Source organism: Chlamydotis macqueenii, chromosome 1 (genome assembly GCF_036417535.1).
Source record: "Chlamydotis macqueenii isolate bChlMac1 chromosome 1, bChlMac1.mat, whole genome shotgun sequence".
Lineage (NCBI taxonomy): Eukaryota > Metazoa > Chordata > Aves > Otidiformes > Otididae > Chlamydotis > Chlamydotis macqueenii.
In genome coordinates this window covers 62389545-62408388 of record NC_141556.1, presented here as the reverse complement: position 1 = coordinate 62408388, position 18844 = coordinate 62389545, and the positions used below count along the sequence as shown (strand labels likewise).

General features: G+C 38.7%; 1 protein-coding gene across 2 annotated transcripts; it reads left to right on the top strand.

The window, feature by feature from the left end:
• The first annotated feature begins 880 nt into the window (after positions 1–880).
• DRAM1 (DNA damage regulated autophagy modulator 1) lies at positions 881–17038 on the top strand. Of its 2 annotated transcripts, XM_086740153.1 has the most exons (8): positions 881–1085; positions 6279–6346; positions 7675–7817; positions 11534–11711; positions 12797–12855; positions 14133–14225; positions 15520–15606; positions 15717–17038. In XM_086740153.1, the coding sequence occupies exons 1-7, from the start codon at positions 928–930 to the stop codon at positions 15568–15570; spliced, it is 750 nt and encodes a 249-aa protein (XP_086596279.1). In that variant the 5' UTR covers positions 881–927; the 3' UTR covers positions 15571–15606; positions 15717–17038. The 2 variants fall into 2 exon arrangements, with proteins under 2 accessions (XP_086596279.1, XP_086596280.1); XM_086740154.1 differs by lacking the exon at positions 15520–15606.
• Positions 17039–18844: the final 1806 nt, after the last annotated feature.

Below are 18844 nucleotides of genomic sequence, written 5' to 3'. Positions count from 1 at the left end.
ATCTTGGCAGATTGTCCATGACTTCAGGTTAAACCAAAGTGAAAATGCAGAACATGGCATGATTTTGAAACAAACTGTGGTTTCCCTCAGAGCGTGTGTAAAAGTGAATCCCCCAGAAGATGAGCAAATCAAGGCTGCCTTATGTGCTTGAAATGCCAGTCCAAAGCGGATGAGGTTTGCACCGTGTGGGACTGCACCGTAAGCCCTTCAAGCCCCAGGGCCTCTGAACCGGTTCGCACCTCCCGTGCCGCGTCCCGACGAGGCGCGGCTGCTCCCCGGCGAACCGGGCCCACCGCCCCCCCGCGACCCCCGCGGCCTCCTCGCCCGCGCAGCCGGCCTCGGCGCGAAGCCAAGCCGCGAAGCCCGTAGCCATAAACGCACACATTGGACGGCATTTTCAGCCCTTTTCCTTCTACCGATAACTGTGAACGCACAAGCCCCCGCAGTCCGTGCCGTGCCCTCCCCGCCAGCACAGCCCGCCTCCGCGCCCCTGTGTGCGGCCCAGAGAGCCGAGAGCCGCGGGGCCCGGCCGGGGGCCGGGGCGGTGGAGAGACTTTTCGGCAGCGATAAGAAACTCTGCGAAGGTGCCGCCACCGGTGAAAGACGAACGGGACTACCCCCGCCGACCCCCTCGCTCCCCGCCGGCCCCGCTGGGCCGTTGGTGGCCGTTGGCCGAGGCGGGCGAGGCAGGCACGGGCGCTGGCCCCCCCCACCCCGCCCCGGGAGAGCGCTGAGGCGAAACGAAAGCGAAGGGAAAGCTGCAGGCGGCCCTGGGGACCCCGGAGCTGCTGGAGGCGGGCGGGGGGAACCGGCCGGGCCGTGTGGGTGGGGAGGTGTGTGTTGGGGGGGTGAGGGGGTGCGCGTCTCGCAAGCCCTCGGTCACGGTCCGTGAGAGCGCGGCGGGGCGCTGTGCCGCCCCAGCCGCTGATGCCCGGGGCAAGGCAGCCGCCGGCGATGTTGTGCTGCATGCCCGGCGTGGCTTTCGTCCCCGCTCTCCTCGTCAGCTGGTCCTCCGCCGCCTTCATCATCTCCTATGTGATCGCCGTGCTGGCGGGCCACGTCGAGCCCCTCGTCCCCTACATCAGGTGAGGCGGGGGGGGGGGGGGCGGGGGGGGGGGCGGCGGTGGGAGCGACTGAGGTGCCGGCGGGGCGCGGGGGGTGACACCCGGGCTGTCAGGCGGTGCTGAGGGGCTCCTGCACCAACCGGCTCCGCGGCTCATTCCACCCGCGGATGTGGGGGTCCCCGAGGGGGAAGAGGTAGCGGTGGCAGGGACCCGCCTGTGAGCTCCTGTCACCCGCCACACCTTGGCAGCCGGGGCCTCTCTGAGAGTCGTAGGACCCCAGCGTTGACCGACGTGGTAGAAAGGACCTGAAAGAGTTTTCTACTGGAGCCAAAGTGTGCTGCAGGCCGGAGCCTAGCAAAACTTCAGGTCTCTGCCCTGGAGTCAGTGGTGGAAATTTGTTTGGGTGACTCTAGAACTTGGGCAAACTGCACTGGATGGTGACAGGACTCAAAGCCCTACCATAGCTTTTATAGGGGACACACACCCACAAACACCTATTTGTCAAATTTCGGCGTAGGGACAATTGAGTGTAAAAGCCTCGCTGAGAGATCGCTGGCATCTCTTTTTTATAAACTTAGTCATTTAAGCACAATCCTGCATAAATCGTTGTTTATACATTGCTTTTCTTAGCATATAAATTTGAGCTGTGAAGTTACTAGCTCTTAAGGTAAGCCAGAAATCCAAGAGTAGTCTCTGATACATGGAAGATCTAAAAACCACTTTCAAATACATTTCAGGATACATCTAGACCTAATTCCTTGAAGGACTTTATAGACACGTAATTTCAGAAGACCGCTAACCTGATTTGTACATACATATAAATTCGATTGAAAATTAGGGTCTGTCATCATAAGCAAGTGAGGTAGTGCAAATGACACCGCAGCCCACAAGAAAGTTGAGCTTCGTTCAACCTGAGCCCAAGAAAGTTGAGCTTTGTTCAAGCTGAGCCCAAGAAAGTTGAGCTTTGTTCAAGCAGAGACAAAGGAAGTCCGGCTTCATGCTTGTGTTTGCAAAACTTTTTAAGATTATCTGCCCAAATTTGGACTCAGCACTTGGGAAGCCTTTCTTGTACATGCAGAAGTACCCTACTACCTTAGCAATTGTGGTTATACTCATGCTCTTCCTTAATTACATACACAGTTTTATTGACACAGAAGAGCTAGTAACCAATGCAATTTATCCATTATTGACCAAGAAAAAAAAACATTTTATATAGCTGTGCTCAGAAGGACTCTGAGGTCCTGTAGTAAGACATTTGACAAATGATGTTTCTTATGTTGAAGCCGTGTCCTTGAATAAAATATATGAGAGAACAGGAGAGGTTTTTTTTCTGTATAGTTGTTTTTACACTCAAGTTTTTGACAGCCCAGATGTCTCAATTGTAAGTGTCATGCTTTTTAAAGAGGTAGACCAAACCTACAAATCACAGCTGTAGAACTCTGAGGAATGTATCACAGCTGCCATAGTTATATCAATCTAACTGAACATCTCACTGAAAAAATCATTCTTATCCATTAAGTAAGTAATCACAATAAATGTCCACATACCCTAAAAAAACAGAGATAGATGAGGCTGTGTCAGTGATTAAAAAAAACCCCAAGCTCACACACATCTCAGGCCCTCTACATTTGCTGGGAAAGTTTTTTAAAAGATGGATATCTTGTGTATTTTACATCCTTTAACACAACGTTTGGACGAAGGATATACATTGACCTGTGATAATTGTAAAGGCTCGTGATCGAAGCATACGATCTTTGTAGAAGGTGCACTTGGGAGTAATACGATGATTCCTTTTAAGTAGTCAGGCCAATAGTCATACCATAGTTCATATTCTTATTTTGCAGGTCATTGCTTTAGCATAAGAAGCTGAATCATAGGATTAAGAATGTGATTTAGTGAAACTTGGAGTGATAAAAAAGAAAGAGGAAGAATGTTGCAACACTTCAGTTGTGCAATGTTTTAAACTGGAATATAAAATTTAAACAGAGCTTGCATGGGGAAATTCCAGTTAGATGAAGGAGAAAAATATTGACAAATTTTAGTTCAACATTTCTGTAATTCTTATTTACATTCCTCAAGTACTCTGTGTATGCCATGAGGTAACTTGTTTATTTTGTTTACCCTGTAACAGCTGTCACAGTGAGAGAAAGACCACATCTAAATTTGTCATTGAAACTGTGCTAATGTCTCATCAAGTAAATAATATAAATACATTTCTGGGTAGATAAAAATGAATATGATTTTGTGTTTTCTAGCAGCTGAGGCCTAAAAGATTATTAGGTTGTGCCCAGTTTAGTTCTTTTGCTCATGCTACTCAAAATCCAAACTAATTTGGATGTGCTGGGCTGGCTGTTTGGTGATTTGAATTCTCAGTGAAGGGAATTTTCCTTAAGGTATATGCTGCCAGTTATTACCTTTGGATCGATCAGAACCCCTACAGGCAGACCTTCCTACTTCAAAAATGTGGTACTTCAGTTTGGAGAGAAATAGTTTATGATGCCTATGAAGAAAAATTGGCCGTGATGAGTCTTTTGGCCCTATATAATTTATTCCCTGACTCCTCTACCTTCTTGTCTCTCTCCTCTTCAGAAGACTGACTGTTTGTAGAATTCTCCTACTTGAGACAGTGACATAAATGCTGTCATTTTCATCCAGGGTTCCTCGTCTTTTCAGTGGTGGTTGCGCTCACCTATGCGCCATTGCAAATAAGGGAGCACATGTTTTTGTTTCATATGTGCCATTTGCTTTTTTCTTTTTTGTGAAAATAAAGTAACTGTCACAAATACTTTTTTTTTCTTTTTTTTTTCCAGAGACCAGAAGTAAAACAAAAATGTACTTAAGTCTTCATTTCGCTTCAGGAATTCTTTAGTGGAAAATATGGCATTAAAAAGATTGTGTCCTTAAAAGTCCAGTGCAGTACTTTGTAAATACACTGGAGATATGATACAGTATTCTTGGTATGAAACTTCTTGAAAGCATACATCTAAGATTATTGAGTTTAAAAATCAACAGTAGCAAAATTAATCTATAAAGCTTTAGCTTGAGAAAAGCGTTAATTAAAAAATGAATAGAGTTCAGTGGAAATTCAGGTTATTTGGATTGCTCTTATGATATGAAGTGTTCCAAGAACTTCAAATGGCTTTCTTTGCATGTGCCGATTACATTTTCTTCTCACCTAAAGACCTTCAAAAGCTTTGAAGTGATCACAGTGCTGTACTTAGCATAGAGCAGTTTCTGATTTGCAGAAGTCCTTCAAGATTGTCACAAGTGGCCCACTTTTTAAATAGAGTCCTTTGTTGTATTAATGAAAACATTCCAGAAACACGAGGAAAAGATGTGAAGTTCAAGGTTAAAAAAATGGGCTAAATAAAGCATGGATTAAGATAATTTTCGGAAGTGTTAAACAAAAAAAAATGAGAGTTACTGGTACTGTTTTTATCAATTCCACTATCAAAGAGAAACAAGACTAACACAGAGTACAAGCTGGAGCAAGTTTTTGGAAAACATTGCAACAAGAAAATACAGATGAATAGGGGTTCTTAATGCATGAGAAGTTGTAAAAACTTGTCTAAAAGCCTGGTCCAAGCTTTTGTTGTCTGAGAATTTGGAACAAATCGAGTCAAAAGAAATACAAGATTTTTCTCTCTTTTTTTTGCATAAACTTTTAATAGAAAAGGATTCTCCCTTCACCCTGAGCTTCCTCCCATTCTTGATAAATCACCTTTGCAACTGATTACACAAATGCTTCTGTAACATAGAAGGGGCTTGAGAGCAAATACTAATTTCTAAAAACTGAAATCTTTTTATATAGGCATACTCTTCTGGCTTGAACTTAGCAAAATTGTCAAAATCTTTAAGAACGATTGCTTATGTGGAGAGTGCTTTCTCTTTTGGGTGTTAAGAGCAAAGGCATTCATGCTGAGCACCTGTAAGTTTGGCTGCAACTCAGTGCTAGGTTCAGAAGTTTAGCACTGAAAACTAATCTAACCTCAGTGTTGGAATGAAGAGTATTCATCTTCTTGAATCACATAAAAAAAATCTCTAGCTAGTACCTACTTGTCCCATCATACACCTAAGAGAAAGTTTAGTTCTCAGAGTCTTTCCTCAGTTTTCACAGAACTTTGACATTAGCTAAAATCCTTACATGTTTACATTTCTGACAGTAGAGTTCCTTGAGTGCCTCTGTTTACACACACAATCGTGCCTCTCGGTATTTGGTGCACACCCAAATTATGTAAAGATTATGAGCTACATGTTTTCCACTGGCTTGACCAAAAGAGCCTGATCAAATACATACCAACCGGCTGTACGTTGGACAAGAAAACAATAGCATAAAGAGGTGGTGGCATCCCAGTATTCTTATTTCAGCGTTGTGTAAAAGAGTCCTGCTTGAGGGAAATTGAACCCATATACTCCCAGGAGTATGTTCTTCCTGCGAGGCAAAGGCATTCTCTGGGGTGGGTGTTTGCACATATGCAGGGAAAAGAGAGAAAAGGATTCTATGATGGAGGTATTCAGTTTTCCAGGTAACATATATTTTGCCTATATGATGTTTTTCATATATATGTATGCATGTATGTATGTGTATAAATTCTGTAGATATTCGCACACTCACGTCCCGTCTGTCTCTCCCTACAAGGGTGAATTGCTTCAGCAGGAGAAACTTACAACAACTGGGACCTAGAGTACTCTTAAGCTGTATCTACATTAGTAAATTAAACAGTGCCTAGGAACGTTCCCTGGCGTTGGCACGCAATTGCTCTCCTGGGATAAAGTCCTTTCAAATAAATCAGGAAATTAAGCCCAGTTCTCTCATGTATTAGGATACTGAATGCCATTAGATATGTTTTATTTATCATGGTGTTCATTTATCAGACAAAATAAATGTAATTTCTAAAATGTCATTTATGTTATTCATGAGCAAAGTATCGCTCTGTCACATCTCTGCATATTGCATACAAAAAAAAAAGGAAGAAATACAGTTCAAATAGTATGCTCAAAAAATAAAATTTATTTCTAAAAAGAAAGATTCAGCACTACAAATGGAGCTTAAGCGTGCAGCAGGCAACATTCCAATTTATATATTTAAATGTCTTATGCACATAGCAGCAGTTCACACAAGTTACATTTCTCTTGGGGTTTCATGTGTACATCTCATTTATGTTTCACGGTTCTCAATTAACTTTTAATTTATTCTCTCTCTTCCTGCTTTAGTGACACTGGAACTAAACCTCCAGAGAGTGGTATCTTTGGGTTTATGATTAATATTTCAGCACTTCTAGGTATGTATGAGGTACTTGGTTTGAACACAGCAAAGAAATGAAAACTAACAAAAGCTGTCTACTTGCACTGCAGTCCATACAATAGTCTGCAGAGAAAGTATTCCACAGTCAAATGGTAATATCTGATAGATGGAAGTAATATCTAGAGGGAAGATCTCTAGGGTAAGTTCAGGCTTAGAGACATTTCTGTCTCTTAAGAGCATCTCATCAGTGCAAAATAGTCAATGCAGCTGGAAATAAGAACTGGAAGAAAGATGGCATAATTACTTTGCAAAAACTGTATCTTTGATGTAGGGAGACGTTAGGTTCTAGGGTGCTGAAGCAAAGGGAAGAACGATGTTGAAGCAACACCCGATTTCCTCTGCAAGATGCCTGCTCATGCAGTATCTCCTAGCCTTGAATCAGGAAGTCCGGCATTTTCTATTCACTTCTAGGGGATGGAGGGTCAAGAACTGTGTACCTCTGTGTACGTGTAGTCAATGATGGCCTTCACGCAATGTAAAAATCATGTATTTTATATTTTCTGAGAGCCTCATTCAGTCACTCTATCTTGGTGTGTTTCATGTAACCTCATAGTGCCTGGACAAAGTTACCTGATTGATTTTTTCAACTGTACATAGACTGAAACTATGTTCTGTTTTATTGAACTGTGGAATCCAGTCTACAGCTCATTATATCCTGATGAACCACAGTCTTCTAATTCAATAGAGGAGTTTGTCAGAAGTGAACTGCGTTTTGGGGTCACATAGGCTGCAATAAAATCTGTGTGTAGTGGTTTGGGGACTCTTGCGCTAATGAGCAGCTAGAATTGGCCCAAAAGCTTTGAAAATATTTTCTGTTACATAGCTAGTTATATTTTTTCTATTTACACTCTACAGAAATTTATTACTTCTTCAGGGCATCCATTAAAAGAAGATACAGTTCTGGTACAAGACTGCATATCAGAGCAGAATAAATTCTCGCACTTCTATCTTATGGTTCTTCTCCCTGTAACAGCTGTTCCTAATGTGGAATGCCAATGCCTCTGTGCCTCATAGGCACAGGAGAATGGGATTTAAATTAGTGTTTTTCTTGAAGTGATGTGCTGTTATTTCTAGATAGCATTAATGTGTGATGTTAAGACTAAGATAATGTTAAGGTAGTTCTATCTGAAAGTAATAAATCTGAAATTCGCTACCTTTCTTTCTCATCCTAGCGGAGTTAAAGGCAGTATTATTTCTTTAGTATGCTTATAATTTTATTCTGTATGCAAATATGTTACAGGGCAAGGCCTTAAAATGTAAGCAATACGTAATCATTGAACAAAATATATATTTTTTGTTTTTCAGGTGTAATTACAATGTACATCAGATATTTATTAATAGAGAAGCAAAATCAGTCATCGCACTTTGTTAGGTCTTCATGCAACAGGTTTTCATTATGTATTGGATTGATGGGCTGTACTGGAATGGGCATAGTTGCAAGTTTTCAGGTATGGCTGTAAATTTCATATAATAAATTAGAGTTGTTTCACCAGTTAAAAATCCAATAATCAGAGTGGTTAACATTATTGCATCATGAATACTTGGCAAATGGAGAAAGAATGTGTTTCTTGCTCCTGCCTTTTTTCAGTAGCTTTAAAAAGAGAGATTTGCTTTCTCCCTGTAAGCTGGATTTTTTGCTTGTACAGTTATGTCAGTAAGGGGTTTCGTGTGTGCTTGTCTTGTAACATCTGTACTGGAAAACAACTTAATATAGATGCATTTGCTGTAAAATTTTTACTGTGAGAATTTTACTGTAAAAAGGCTTTGAATGGTGGCACGCACACTAGCTGCATTTTTTGCAGAATAAACTAGACTTATCTGACAGGTAAGAATATTGAGCACAATATTTGCCTGTTGTTTTGAGTTTGTAGGAGATGACATAACAACATGTTAAGTCTTTAGATAGAAACATATAGGATTACCACTCACTTTGCCAGAAAGGATAAGACATGTCATTATAAATTGAAGAAGTCCAGCCCTTAGTGTCTGAAAAAAAATTCCATAGAGAGAAAAAGTATTGAAACAGATTATTCTTTTCACATTTTCTAGTGAGGAAGCATGTAATAGTGTAGATTCTGACACGAGGAAGTATTAGGACAATTGCACTGAAAACTTTAGCTGAGAATCAAATCAAGTTTAACTGGCAGGTAGTTTGAGATACTGCCTTTAGATCTGTCAAAACAGCTGAATTATTTCTTTTAAAGGATGGTTTACCTTGAGGAACATTTTGGTAAATACTATTGTGCTTATATAGTGACCTTACAACATACAGAGAAATTGAAAAGGGCTTCAGCAGACAATACAATTTTGCATGTAATTGACATGGTATTTTCAGACCTGCCTTAGGCTGGTATTTTGCTCTTTTTATTTTTTCCCGCAGGTAGTGTGTGGATTGCAAACACTACAGGCACTGCCGTCTATTCTAAGCATGCTATTCTACTTTTAAATGTCTGTACTCTTATTGATTAGATTTATATGTGGCATAAAAAAAGATGGGAAGCAATGTTGCTTGACTGAAATAGAAAACTAACTCAGCTTCAATAAGGAACAGACAAATAAGGAATGCAAAATAATTTGAGAGGGAAGCAGAAACTTTAATCCTTCAGTTTCCAAAGGGGACCCTTGACAGTATAACATTGTTTTTTATCTAATCTCTATTGTCTCTCATTATCAGTTCATAAACTCGTTCCTCACCTAATTTCTCTTTCCTCTGCTTTGACATTACTTTGCGTGTTAGGTGCAGTTTGTAGGAAGGGTTAAGAACACAGTAAGGATCTAATCCAGCTAAGACTCTGATCTAGCAGATTTTTGAGCATTCTTGATAGCTCAGGAAGATGAAAATGGTGGCTTCCAAGTCTTCAGTCTTTTAAATGTACAGTGTACAACTAGTGAACAGTACACTCTTATCCCCATTTACCAGTAGAATAACTGAGACATGAAGAGGCTGTGAGATTTGCTGAAGATCAGGTGATTGTTTCAGGTCAGGAGACCAAAGCAAAGCTGGAATTAGAAGTTATTACTTTAACATTCAGCGTAGTCCCTCTAATCAGTGAGTCATGCAGGAAATGCACGTCCATGTGTACTACCTGTTTGTTTCCTAACACTTGTTTTTCCCCAGCAGGTGAGCTAACACCATACCTGAGTACTGTAGTACAGCTGATTGACGCTATTGGGTATCAGTTAATTTTCTCTTTCCCCAAAATAAAATATCTAGTTTGTTAAAAAGGCTTCAGTGTGAAATTATACTGGAAGTATTTAAGGTTTGCTTTTATTTACTCAAATCTAATTCCACTTGTGTTGAGTCTTTTTAGGTAGCATGATTAGTTGTAAGAAATTCTTTTTTACGTCAAGGTAAGATATAGTAGGTAGCATGGGGATTTAATGATGCTCATCTCTGGACAGTTAACAGAAGTGAGAAAAAGGGTGCTAGAAAACAGTAGGAGTGTGTCCTCCAAAAGCAGAAGAGTTTCTGAGAAAATAAGTAATGGCCAGAAAAGAAAGTGTTTGTTCTCTATTTTAAATAACACAATGCTTGAAATATAGAAATGAAAGACAGTGAAGGGTTAGGTTTAAGGAGATAATTGGATATGGAATAAAAAATCCTGTAGCTTGTAAGGAATAAGGCAAAGTGAAACCCTAGGTCTTAGCGGGTCTGGTTTTGCCTGTTACGTGTTTGCCTGTTACATGATTAAAGAGAGATCTTCCTGTCTTTGGCTAGAAAGCTTAGGAGGCTTACCATAGCAGATGTAGCAACATTTCCGAGGTTCTGTAGGGATTGAGTGCAATGGGCTTTTTAGGAAAGCCGTGCCAGTTTAGGATAGGAGCAGTCATGACAGCCAAGTTAGAAAATCTCTATATATTGTGTATGGGGCTAAATACAAAAGCCAACAGTTACACTTGCTTAATGCTTTCCATACCAAATCCTGTCATTCCCATAGGGGAGGCAAAAAGTGGGACAGAGGAGAAGAAAATGCAAGTGTAGATGAGATGCCACTTAAATACTTGTGTGAGGAGCATGCCTTAAAATCTGTCAGAACTTAATACATCACAGAGATAGAAGGGAATGAGTAGAAAGAAAAGCATAGGGAAAAAAAAATTTAAAAGCATGGGAAGATAATCACCATTACAAAACAAAGAAAACAGTAGCGTCCAGGCAGGAAAGATGTTAAAATACATAATGAAAGGATATAGATGTGTTTTCTTGAGTCACTGAAATAGAACTGTGGTGGGTCAGATCATAGCACATGTTTTACTATGCTCTGGTGACAGAAAGGAGCTTAAACCTAACTTATCTGTCTGACATTGGATTCCAAGGTGGCATAACTTTGTATTTGTAATGTTTTGAAACATTTAGAATACAGTAATTTTTCTGGAATCTCCATCAGTTTTGTTACTGGATATTCTACTTGTTTGTGTTTTAAAAGAGAGAATCTTCCATAGGTAGGGTATTACAAAAATATAGGCCACATATAGTGACACTGTAATTGTATACACACTTTCACCTGTTGTGGAACTTGAATAAAAGTGGCTGATTATGTGGGAAGAGTAAGAGGGTGGAATAATTCAAGATGGTGCAAGACCTTCATATCAAGAGCTTATTTTAGGTAACACTTTTTTTTTAATATATAACTTATTTTTTAGTGACTTATTTCCTGGAGCCTTTTGGCTGGCCACTTGAGGGTGGGGGACAGAGCTGTGACGGTCACTATTTAGACCAACTCCCATGAAACTTTACCATTAGTTAAGAGTATGGCTGCACAAATGCAGATTAGTCTTTCAGTGCAAAAGGATTAAAATCTTTGGCAGGGTAAAGGGAAAAAGGAGTTTTAGGAACCTCTTAAGAAAAATGCAAGGAAGTTCCTTTTGTGGAAACAGTAATTGGTAATAGACCAGCTGTTGAGCAGCACTAATATTGATCGATGCTTTTCTGTGGACACAGGAAAGGACTTTGACCTGGTGGCTTTGGACTTGATTAGTTTACCTCTCTGAGCTACTCTTTCTCCTTCTTCTTTCATCTTCCGCGTGTAGACTGTTGGGAGAAGGGACTGTTGCCCACCACTTGTACATGCCCAGCATAATGTGGCTACCATCTTCTCAGGGCTCATTGATAGCCTACCACTTTACAAGTAGTAGCAGCTAACCATTGTGCTGATTCTCTTTTCAGGAGCTGTCTGTTCCCAGTGTCCATGACATAGGAGCTTTGGTGGCATTTGGCTCGGGTGTTGTATACATTACACTTCAGTCTATAATCTCTTACAAGGCCTGTCCACAATGGAACACTTACTTTGTGTGTCACGTAAGGATGGCCATATCTGTAATATCCTGCGTTGCTTTCATTCCCAGTATCCTTTACAGTGTATCCCACGGTTTTCCCTTTATGCATTCATGATTTTCCTTTTAAATTAAACCATTGCTGATAAAGGATGAAAATGAGGTTTGCTTTGCTTAGGGCTCCCTAATATTTCTGCTATAATAATGCATACAGTATGTTGAGACACCATTAATAGCATAAGATGCATTAATAGCATAAAGATGAGTGTCAGCTAAAAAGCTATTTCTCTTCTTTCGGTGGTATGTTTACATCTAACGCTTCAATGTTCTTCATAGGATCATATGATAATTCAAATAGGAAGGGACCTCAGCAATTCAGCTAGACCAACTTTCCAGCCTCCTTCATTTGAAGGAAGGTAAGGAGAAAGATGTGCAAAAGGGAGGGCACTGCTTCTAAAATGAACCTAACACATGGACATACAAAATACAGTTGGTTTACACAAGGTTTCCTTCAAGCCTAAGCAAATTCTTTGGATCATTTTGATTGGTGCTTGTCTTCATTAGATGCCTCTTCTAGGGACACAGTCAACCCACTTACTGGCTTTTCCCACAGCCTGATGAAATCAGAGTCATCCCATTGATTTTACCAGGCTTTAGGTGATCTGCCAGTGTTGAAAAGTGGTCACAGCAGATCATCACATCAGCCAGCCAGCTACAGCCTGCCTTTGGTTTCAGCAGCTGTGAAAGGGCTTTTAAAGAGGGCCCCAGTCCTGAAAGGACTTTGTACAAATGTATCAAGGCACCTGTTGTGAACCAAAGGAAAGCAAAATGGTTCCTCTTCCAACAATGCAGGACTCTGCTCCCACAGTTCTCAGTTGTGAATGTGATCTAAGTTTTGGAGCGTTTCCCCTTGCCCTCTGTACTTTGGAAGAACTTGCAGAAATCTTTGCGCAGAAATTTGTTTTGATTGCTGCTATCAGTTGCCTTTCAATAATGTGTTTCATTTATATATCTGCCTATTACTTTGATTTGATATTCTGGTTGTTCAGTATCTCCTGTGTTATGGAAGGGGGAGATGGGATCTTTTTTTGTAAGCAGACATTTTTACAATTACTCACTAAACTTTTATAGTTTCCTTTACACTGTGTTTTCCCAGTGATTGTGTTTGCTTCACGAATTTCCATAACAAAAATTGATTGGACTCCAGGTGAAAAGGTAAAATCTCATTACGTGGCCAGTTTATCTTGTATCATTTTATTTGGCGTATGCTGTTGTGTTTATCTAAAAGTGTATAGCATTACAAACACTTCAGAGACTTTAAGTAGTACCTTATCATGAACAGATTTGTGAAATCTCATCAATTTGTGCAATGCTGGTTTCCAGTTATTTCTTTGTTAGATAACTGTCTGTGGCTTTGGTAAGAAAACTTGTCGCAGATGGGTAAATCTTCAGAGGATTAGACTTTCACTTTAAACAAGTACTTGAAACTTACCGATAGAATAAGTTGAAAAAACCCAATAGTCTGGAAGTGAGTTGTTCTACTTCCTTTTATAGTCACATTTCTTGAAAATGAACTTTACACATGAAAAAAAAGTGGAACAATTTGATTCTTTATTAAATAATCTTTACTGTTGTGATAAACATTTGGGATCTGACGTGAAGCATATTAAAGTCAATATCAGGTGTTTGATTTGATTTCAGTGTTCTCAGAATGGAACTATAAAAGGTAAGTTTTCTTTTTGGACAAACTTTTTCACAGGGAGGTATTCAAGAAACAGGTTAAATAATGCAGAGAGTGTTTCTTGCTTGAAGAGCTTAATAAAAGCAAACCTGGTAAATGTACTTCAACCAAACAGTGACAAGGCAGCTGTGCGATAAATCTTCACAAGTTAGATAATCTTAGTAATATCTACCTCTTGAGGTGTTGTTTTTTTTTTTTTTTACTCGAAATGCAAGGCTGAGAAAATGTTTTTACTGAAACAAAAGGCGTATTTGTTGATGCCATGTTAAGAAACACTTCACATTCTGTTTGTGTCATGTTGCATAGGTTTGCTATGATGGCCTACTTAAAGATCGTCAGGAATTGTCATACAAGGGTAGTCCTCCATTTTAACATGTCGTGAGAATTTACTGTAAGGGTTAGTACTACTGAACTCAGTGGCTCTGAGTAAAAGTTTTGAGTATGGCACTTTGATATCCTTCACTTAAGAACAAAATTTTTCAGGTACAAATTATATTCAAGCTATGTTTTGATCTTGTGCTAATTGTAGTTTTCTTGTACTAATTTTTATGTTAGTGCACAATATTGCTTAATGGAACATATGCAACTAACTCTGAATTGACTTTTATACAACAGGGTATTGGGATGATGAGTCATAAGTCTTACAATATTTGTGGAATTTGCAGAAGGAAATGTCAATCTTTATAGGATACCGCAGTTTTATTTTGTTTAGCTGTTTCATCTGAAAAATTATTTTGTCTCATTCCATCAGGATTATACTTATCATTTAGTGAGTGCGATCTGTGAATGGACAGTGGCCTTTGGTTTTATCTTCTTCTTTTTAACATTCATTAGAGATTTTCAGGTTGGTATCTACATATTTTAGCACTGACTAAGAAGTCTGTGAATTGTATGCACTAGATTCAATAGAAAATTACTGTTCTTTGTTTCTGCTAGATATACCAAAGCTATGTAGAAACAAATGTTATCAGGCAGGTGTCTGATCTTGAGAGTTATTCAGTAAATTAATATCTTTTACTTATTTACCAAACTTTTTGTAGAAAGACACCCTCTAAAGGTGACATAATACCAAAATAAATGATGCAACTAAAACTGCATTTCTTTCTACTTGAGGGATTTTATTTAATAATCCAATGCATTTCAACCATTGATGTTTCCTTTTTTAAAAAATATTTACACATTTTGATATATGTTCCCTCACAATGGGAAGAATATCGAATACTTTCTGAAAAGTGTTGACATCAAAATCTTCTGGTTTTGGTAGCTGGATCTGGTGATGCATCAAGCTTGACTTTAAGGAAGAGAGAATATTAGATTAGTTAAAAAGAAAACACTTCTATATGATTTGTGAAAGGCATGCTTTGAACTTACTTTCCCAAGCTTTGCCTTGCCAACTCTTGTTTTTTACTCAGTGTGTTCTAGTGGCAGTGTTTCATGGGGTTTTTGTTTGGTACGGACATACAGAATGCTGAAAATACCAATGTGAGGCTTAACTTTAGCAAAAGAACTTGTTAAAAAAACAAAAGTTAAAACTATTGCTTATGGCAAGTGCCTTATGGAAATTTGAGGACAAAATCTGGATATTGCTGTGGATGTTAGGAGGATCATGGCCTCCCGATCCTTCTCAGACCTCTGGATATTTATTTTCCCCGTAAAGCAGTTGGGTCTTTGCAAGACTGGAGTAGAGAGCTTAAAGTAGAAAGGAGTGAGAACTGCTGCTTTGTACCATAATCACAAAGATGAACTAAAACTCAGTTGTAATAATTGTAGATGTAGAAAGACCATATGTAGGTCTTTCATATATACCATATGAATACCATATATACCATTTCATATATGTGACACAGGTCCCAGAAAGTAAAAAACTAGATCCAGGCACTTGCATAACAGTAGAACTAATAATTGAAATCACATATGTGAGCCAATTGGTGCTGTGATAAATTGCTGGAAACCATATCCAGAATTTGTGGAGGTGGAGAGGGAGGAAAAATAGTGATAAAATAAGAGAAACTATGTAATTAAACAAAATAGAAATGCAAAATTTTAATTTACAGGCTATAAAATAGCATGCAATCCAATGTTAGTGTTTGACAATGACAAAGATTTTTTTGATTCCTTCCTCTTTTTGTCCTAACCAGTGCGCACAGAAAGCTGAACTTAATTCAGAAGAAAATCCTGCCAAATTCTAAGAAAAATAAGACTTTAAAAAAAAATTATTTCTCACAGTATGTGTTCACTTAAATATATTTTTTTTGTTATCTCCTTGTACTTTATATCACAGAACTGTAAAATTCATTTATCTTAAGCTGATCTTTTTTTTTTTTTTTTCTTTTAGAGAGTTTCTTTAAGGATATCAACAGAAATACATGAAGACTTTTGATAGTGGATAAAATCAGCTTGTACATATATGAATACTCTAGGTTTCTTTTATACTTATAGAAGATGTTGCAGAGGGACAGGGATTTTCAAAGTTGTATAAAGAACCCATTCCATTAACTCTGCAACATCTATAACAACAACCACTAAGACATTTTAAAAACTCAGAGCAAAGTTCCTGCTACCTTTTTTGCAATGTTTTGTAATTTTTATACTGTTTGATATATTGAAAATACTGTAATACAAGCAACCTTTAGAAGCACTTGAAAGCCATTCAAAGACTTTTGATCTCCTCAGCTCTTCCCTTTTGGAGATACCTATACTTTGTTATAGTCTGATGAGTTTAAAAACATTACTTTTAAACTTGAGAAAGTATATTTGCAAATAGGAAAGTCTAAAGACAATGGAAAACACTAAGGCTGAATTCCTACTCTATTAAGTTGCAAGGACTGTGGAGGAAGGTGTGACCAGAAGTGGGCATCTTTGTTTCAAGACTAGAAATTTGCAGTTAGTAGATGGCAACACTATGCCACATGTTTCTGATAGTGGATGCTGCATACAAATACAAATCCAAGGAGAAATTTAAACTATATATTGCTTGAAAGTTTTTTTCTATCATCACCGCAATGCCCCTTTTTCCCCTTTATGCACTGCTGGCCATAAAAAGCTTAAAACTGAAGTGGGAATATAAAGTAAATTTACATTTATGCACAGTCTACTAAAGAGAAGTCTTACTGCAATTTGATTAATAGAAAGCAGAAGTTTTCCAGCATGTGTTTTAACCTGCAATGATGGAATGAAGTGGGCCTCCAAAAAGTCATTGGGAGTGAATGGAAAACAAGAAGAGGCACCAGTAGTTCTCAGGTGTTCAGTTTTATGTATATGAGTGTTATATATATGTAAAACTGAAGAAACAAAATCTTGGAAAGCTTCTGCAGTGAAGATATGGCGTATTTGCTGCTATAAACTTGCTTCTGTAATGACAGACTTGGAAAGGAACTAACTGAGAAGTCAGATGTTAACAAGTATCTGAAGGCAAAATGGTCTTCCGTGAACTAGTTCACTACCTCCATTTAGTGCATTAACCACTTGGCTATCAATCAGATTCTCTGAAAATTACATTTGCCATGGTCTATCACAGTTTACGGAGGAATACTGATGAATTTTAGTTGCTGATTTTCAATGAGGTGAAACTGTGTTTTGGAGAGTGATGTCTTAAGACTAGCCATCTGTTGATATTTCCTTGAATGTGTATTTTAAACTGTATTAAATCAATCTGTTTCACAATTTAAAGAGTCCATGTTTTCTTTATAAGTTCTTCCAAATAAAAATAGTAAAAATGTTTTTCACTGAGAGATTTGCTTTCCACAGTACTGAGGTTATCTTGCAGAGGTTTATAGCAGCTATCATGTTAAAAATCGAATCTAGTACTGATTAATGCAAGACTTACTTATGTCTTGCTGATCAGGTATGCTGCAAGGGGCACACATTCCTTCAAGTGAAGATCAGAAATACTCACAGGAAAATCTATACCAACCACAAAAAGTGACATCCCGTTATTTTGAAGGCCATGTTAAGAAAAGACCGTATTTCCTAGTGGATTGTGTATTGTTCTTTTATTGCTTTTTATTCCTAGCTTTCTTAAACTAAGATATAAGGAGCTTGAAGTTGTTGTTTCAAATGAGATCATATTTCATCTAATCAATTTACTGAATCCTTTACATAGATAAAAGAAATTATGTTAACTTGAAGTTCAGCCTTAACTAATGTTAGTGTATTTTTACAGTGAATTCTAGTACACTTAAACAGGAGAAGAATTCTTTTTTCTAATTTAGGCAGGAAGTCACCGTAATAAATTTCACAAGTTTCAGGGCGAGAGAACACTAAGTAAACATTAAATCATCACCCCAATATAAGCTTCCTGAAACAAGTTCACACTTATTTAATCTCTTAGTATTCTGTCCTCCCCAAAGGAATCATATCCAGGACCCTGTCAACCTTTATAGTGCTTACAGTCTCCTAAAGAGAAAAAAAAAAACCAAAAACGTTTTTTCAGAGAAAGTGGTTAAATCAAGATAATGTTGTTTGCTGAAATCAATGTGTTAATTCAAGTACTAAAGAACTACTGAATGAAATCCTTCCCTTTTTTCCAAGCTTTATCATGATGCATTTTTATCTGAGTTTGCATTCAGATAAAATGCATTCGGAGCCTCCTGAATCAGATCCAGGAGGCTCCGGGGAGACCTGATAGCGGTCTTCCAGTACCTCAAGGGGGCCTACAAGAAAGATGGGGAAAGGCTGTTTAGTAGGGCCTGTTGCAATAGGACGAGGGGTAATGGTTTTAAAATAGAGGGGGGAAGATTTAGATTGGAAATTAGGAAAAAAATTTTTACTATGCGAGTTATAGAACACTGGAACAGGTTGCCCAGAGAGGTGGTGGAGGCCCCATCCCTGGAAACGTTCATGGCCAGGCTGGATGAGGCTCTGAGCAACCTGATGTGGTTGGGGATGTCCCTGCTCCTTGCAGGGGGGTTGGACTAGATGACCTTTGAAGGTCCCTTCCAACCCTAACCATTCTATGATTCTATGATTCTATGATTCATGACCAAAGAATGCATCGCCAACAGTTTGCTTTTTGTTTAATTTGTTAGACCAAAAACATCAACATGCATCGGTATGCAGATGGGTGACAATGGATTATTACCTTCGATTATTCTCTGGCTCCAGGCAGTTTTTCAGTCAAGATTCTGACTATTTTTTCAGTTGAAATATGAGTTGACATGTTGCAAGCAATTGAAAAATGTTTTCTTCTACCAAATTTTACCATTTCATCTGTGGATGGCTCTTGTTAAAAAATGCTGTTTAACTTTTTACAATCAAGTGTTCTCTACAGGTTAGTACAGGAAATGTCACAGTACACTCCTGTTTCTTTGCAAGAGAGCCTTTTTTCTGTATTTTCACATTTCTTAGCAACAAAAAAAAATAGATATTTTTTTTCTTGAGAGCTATGCTAGAAATATTTTTACCATGTACTCTGTTTGCGTGATGTCAGCCCATTGTGAGTGACGGAGAAACTTCTTTTGCATA

Coding starts and splice junctions, on each gene's coding strand:
- DRAM1 (XM_086740153.1), top strand. CDS start 928: ATGCCCGGGGCAAGGCAGCCGCCGGCGATGTTGTGCTGCATGCCCGGC. Junction 1,086..6,278: donor CCCCTCGTCCCCTACATCAG/GTGAGGCGGGGG, acceptor TTCCTGCTTTAG/TGACACTGGAACTAAACCTC. Junction 7,818..11,533: donor GCATAGTTGCAAGTTTTCAG/GTATGGCTGTAA, acceptor TTCTCTTTTCAG/GAGCTGTCTGTTCCCAGTGT.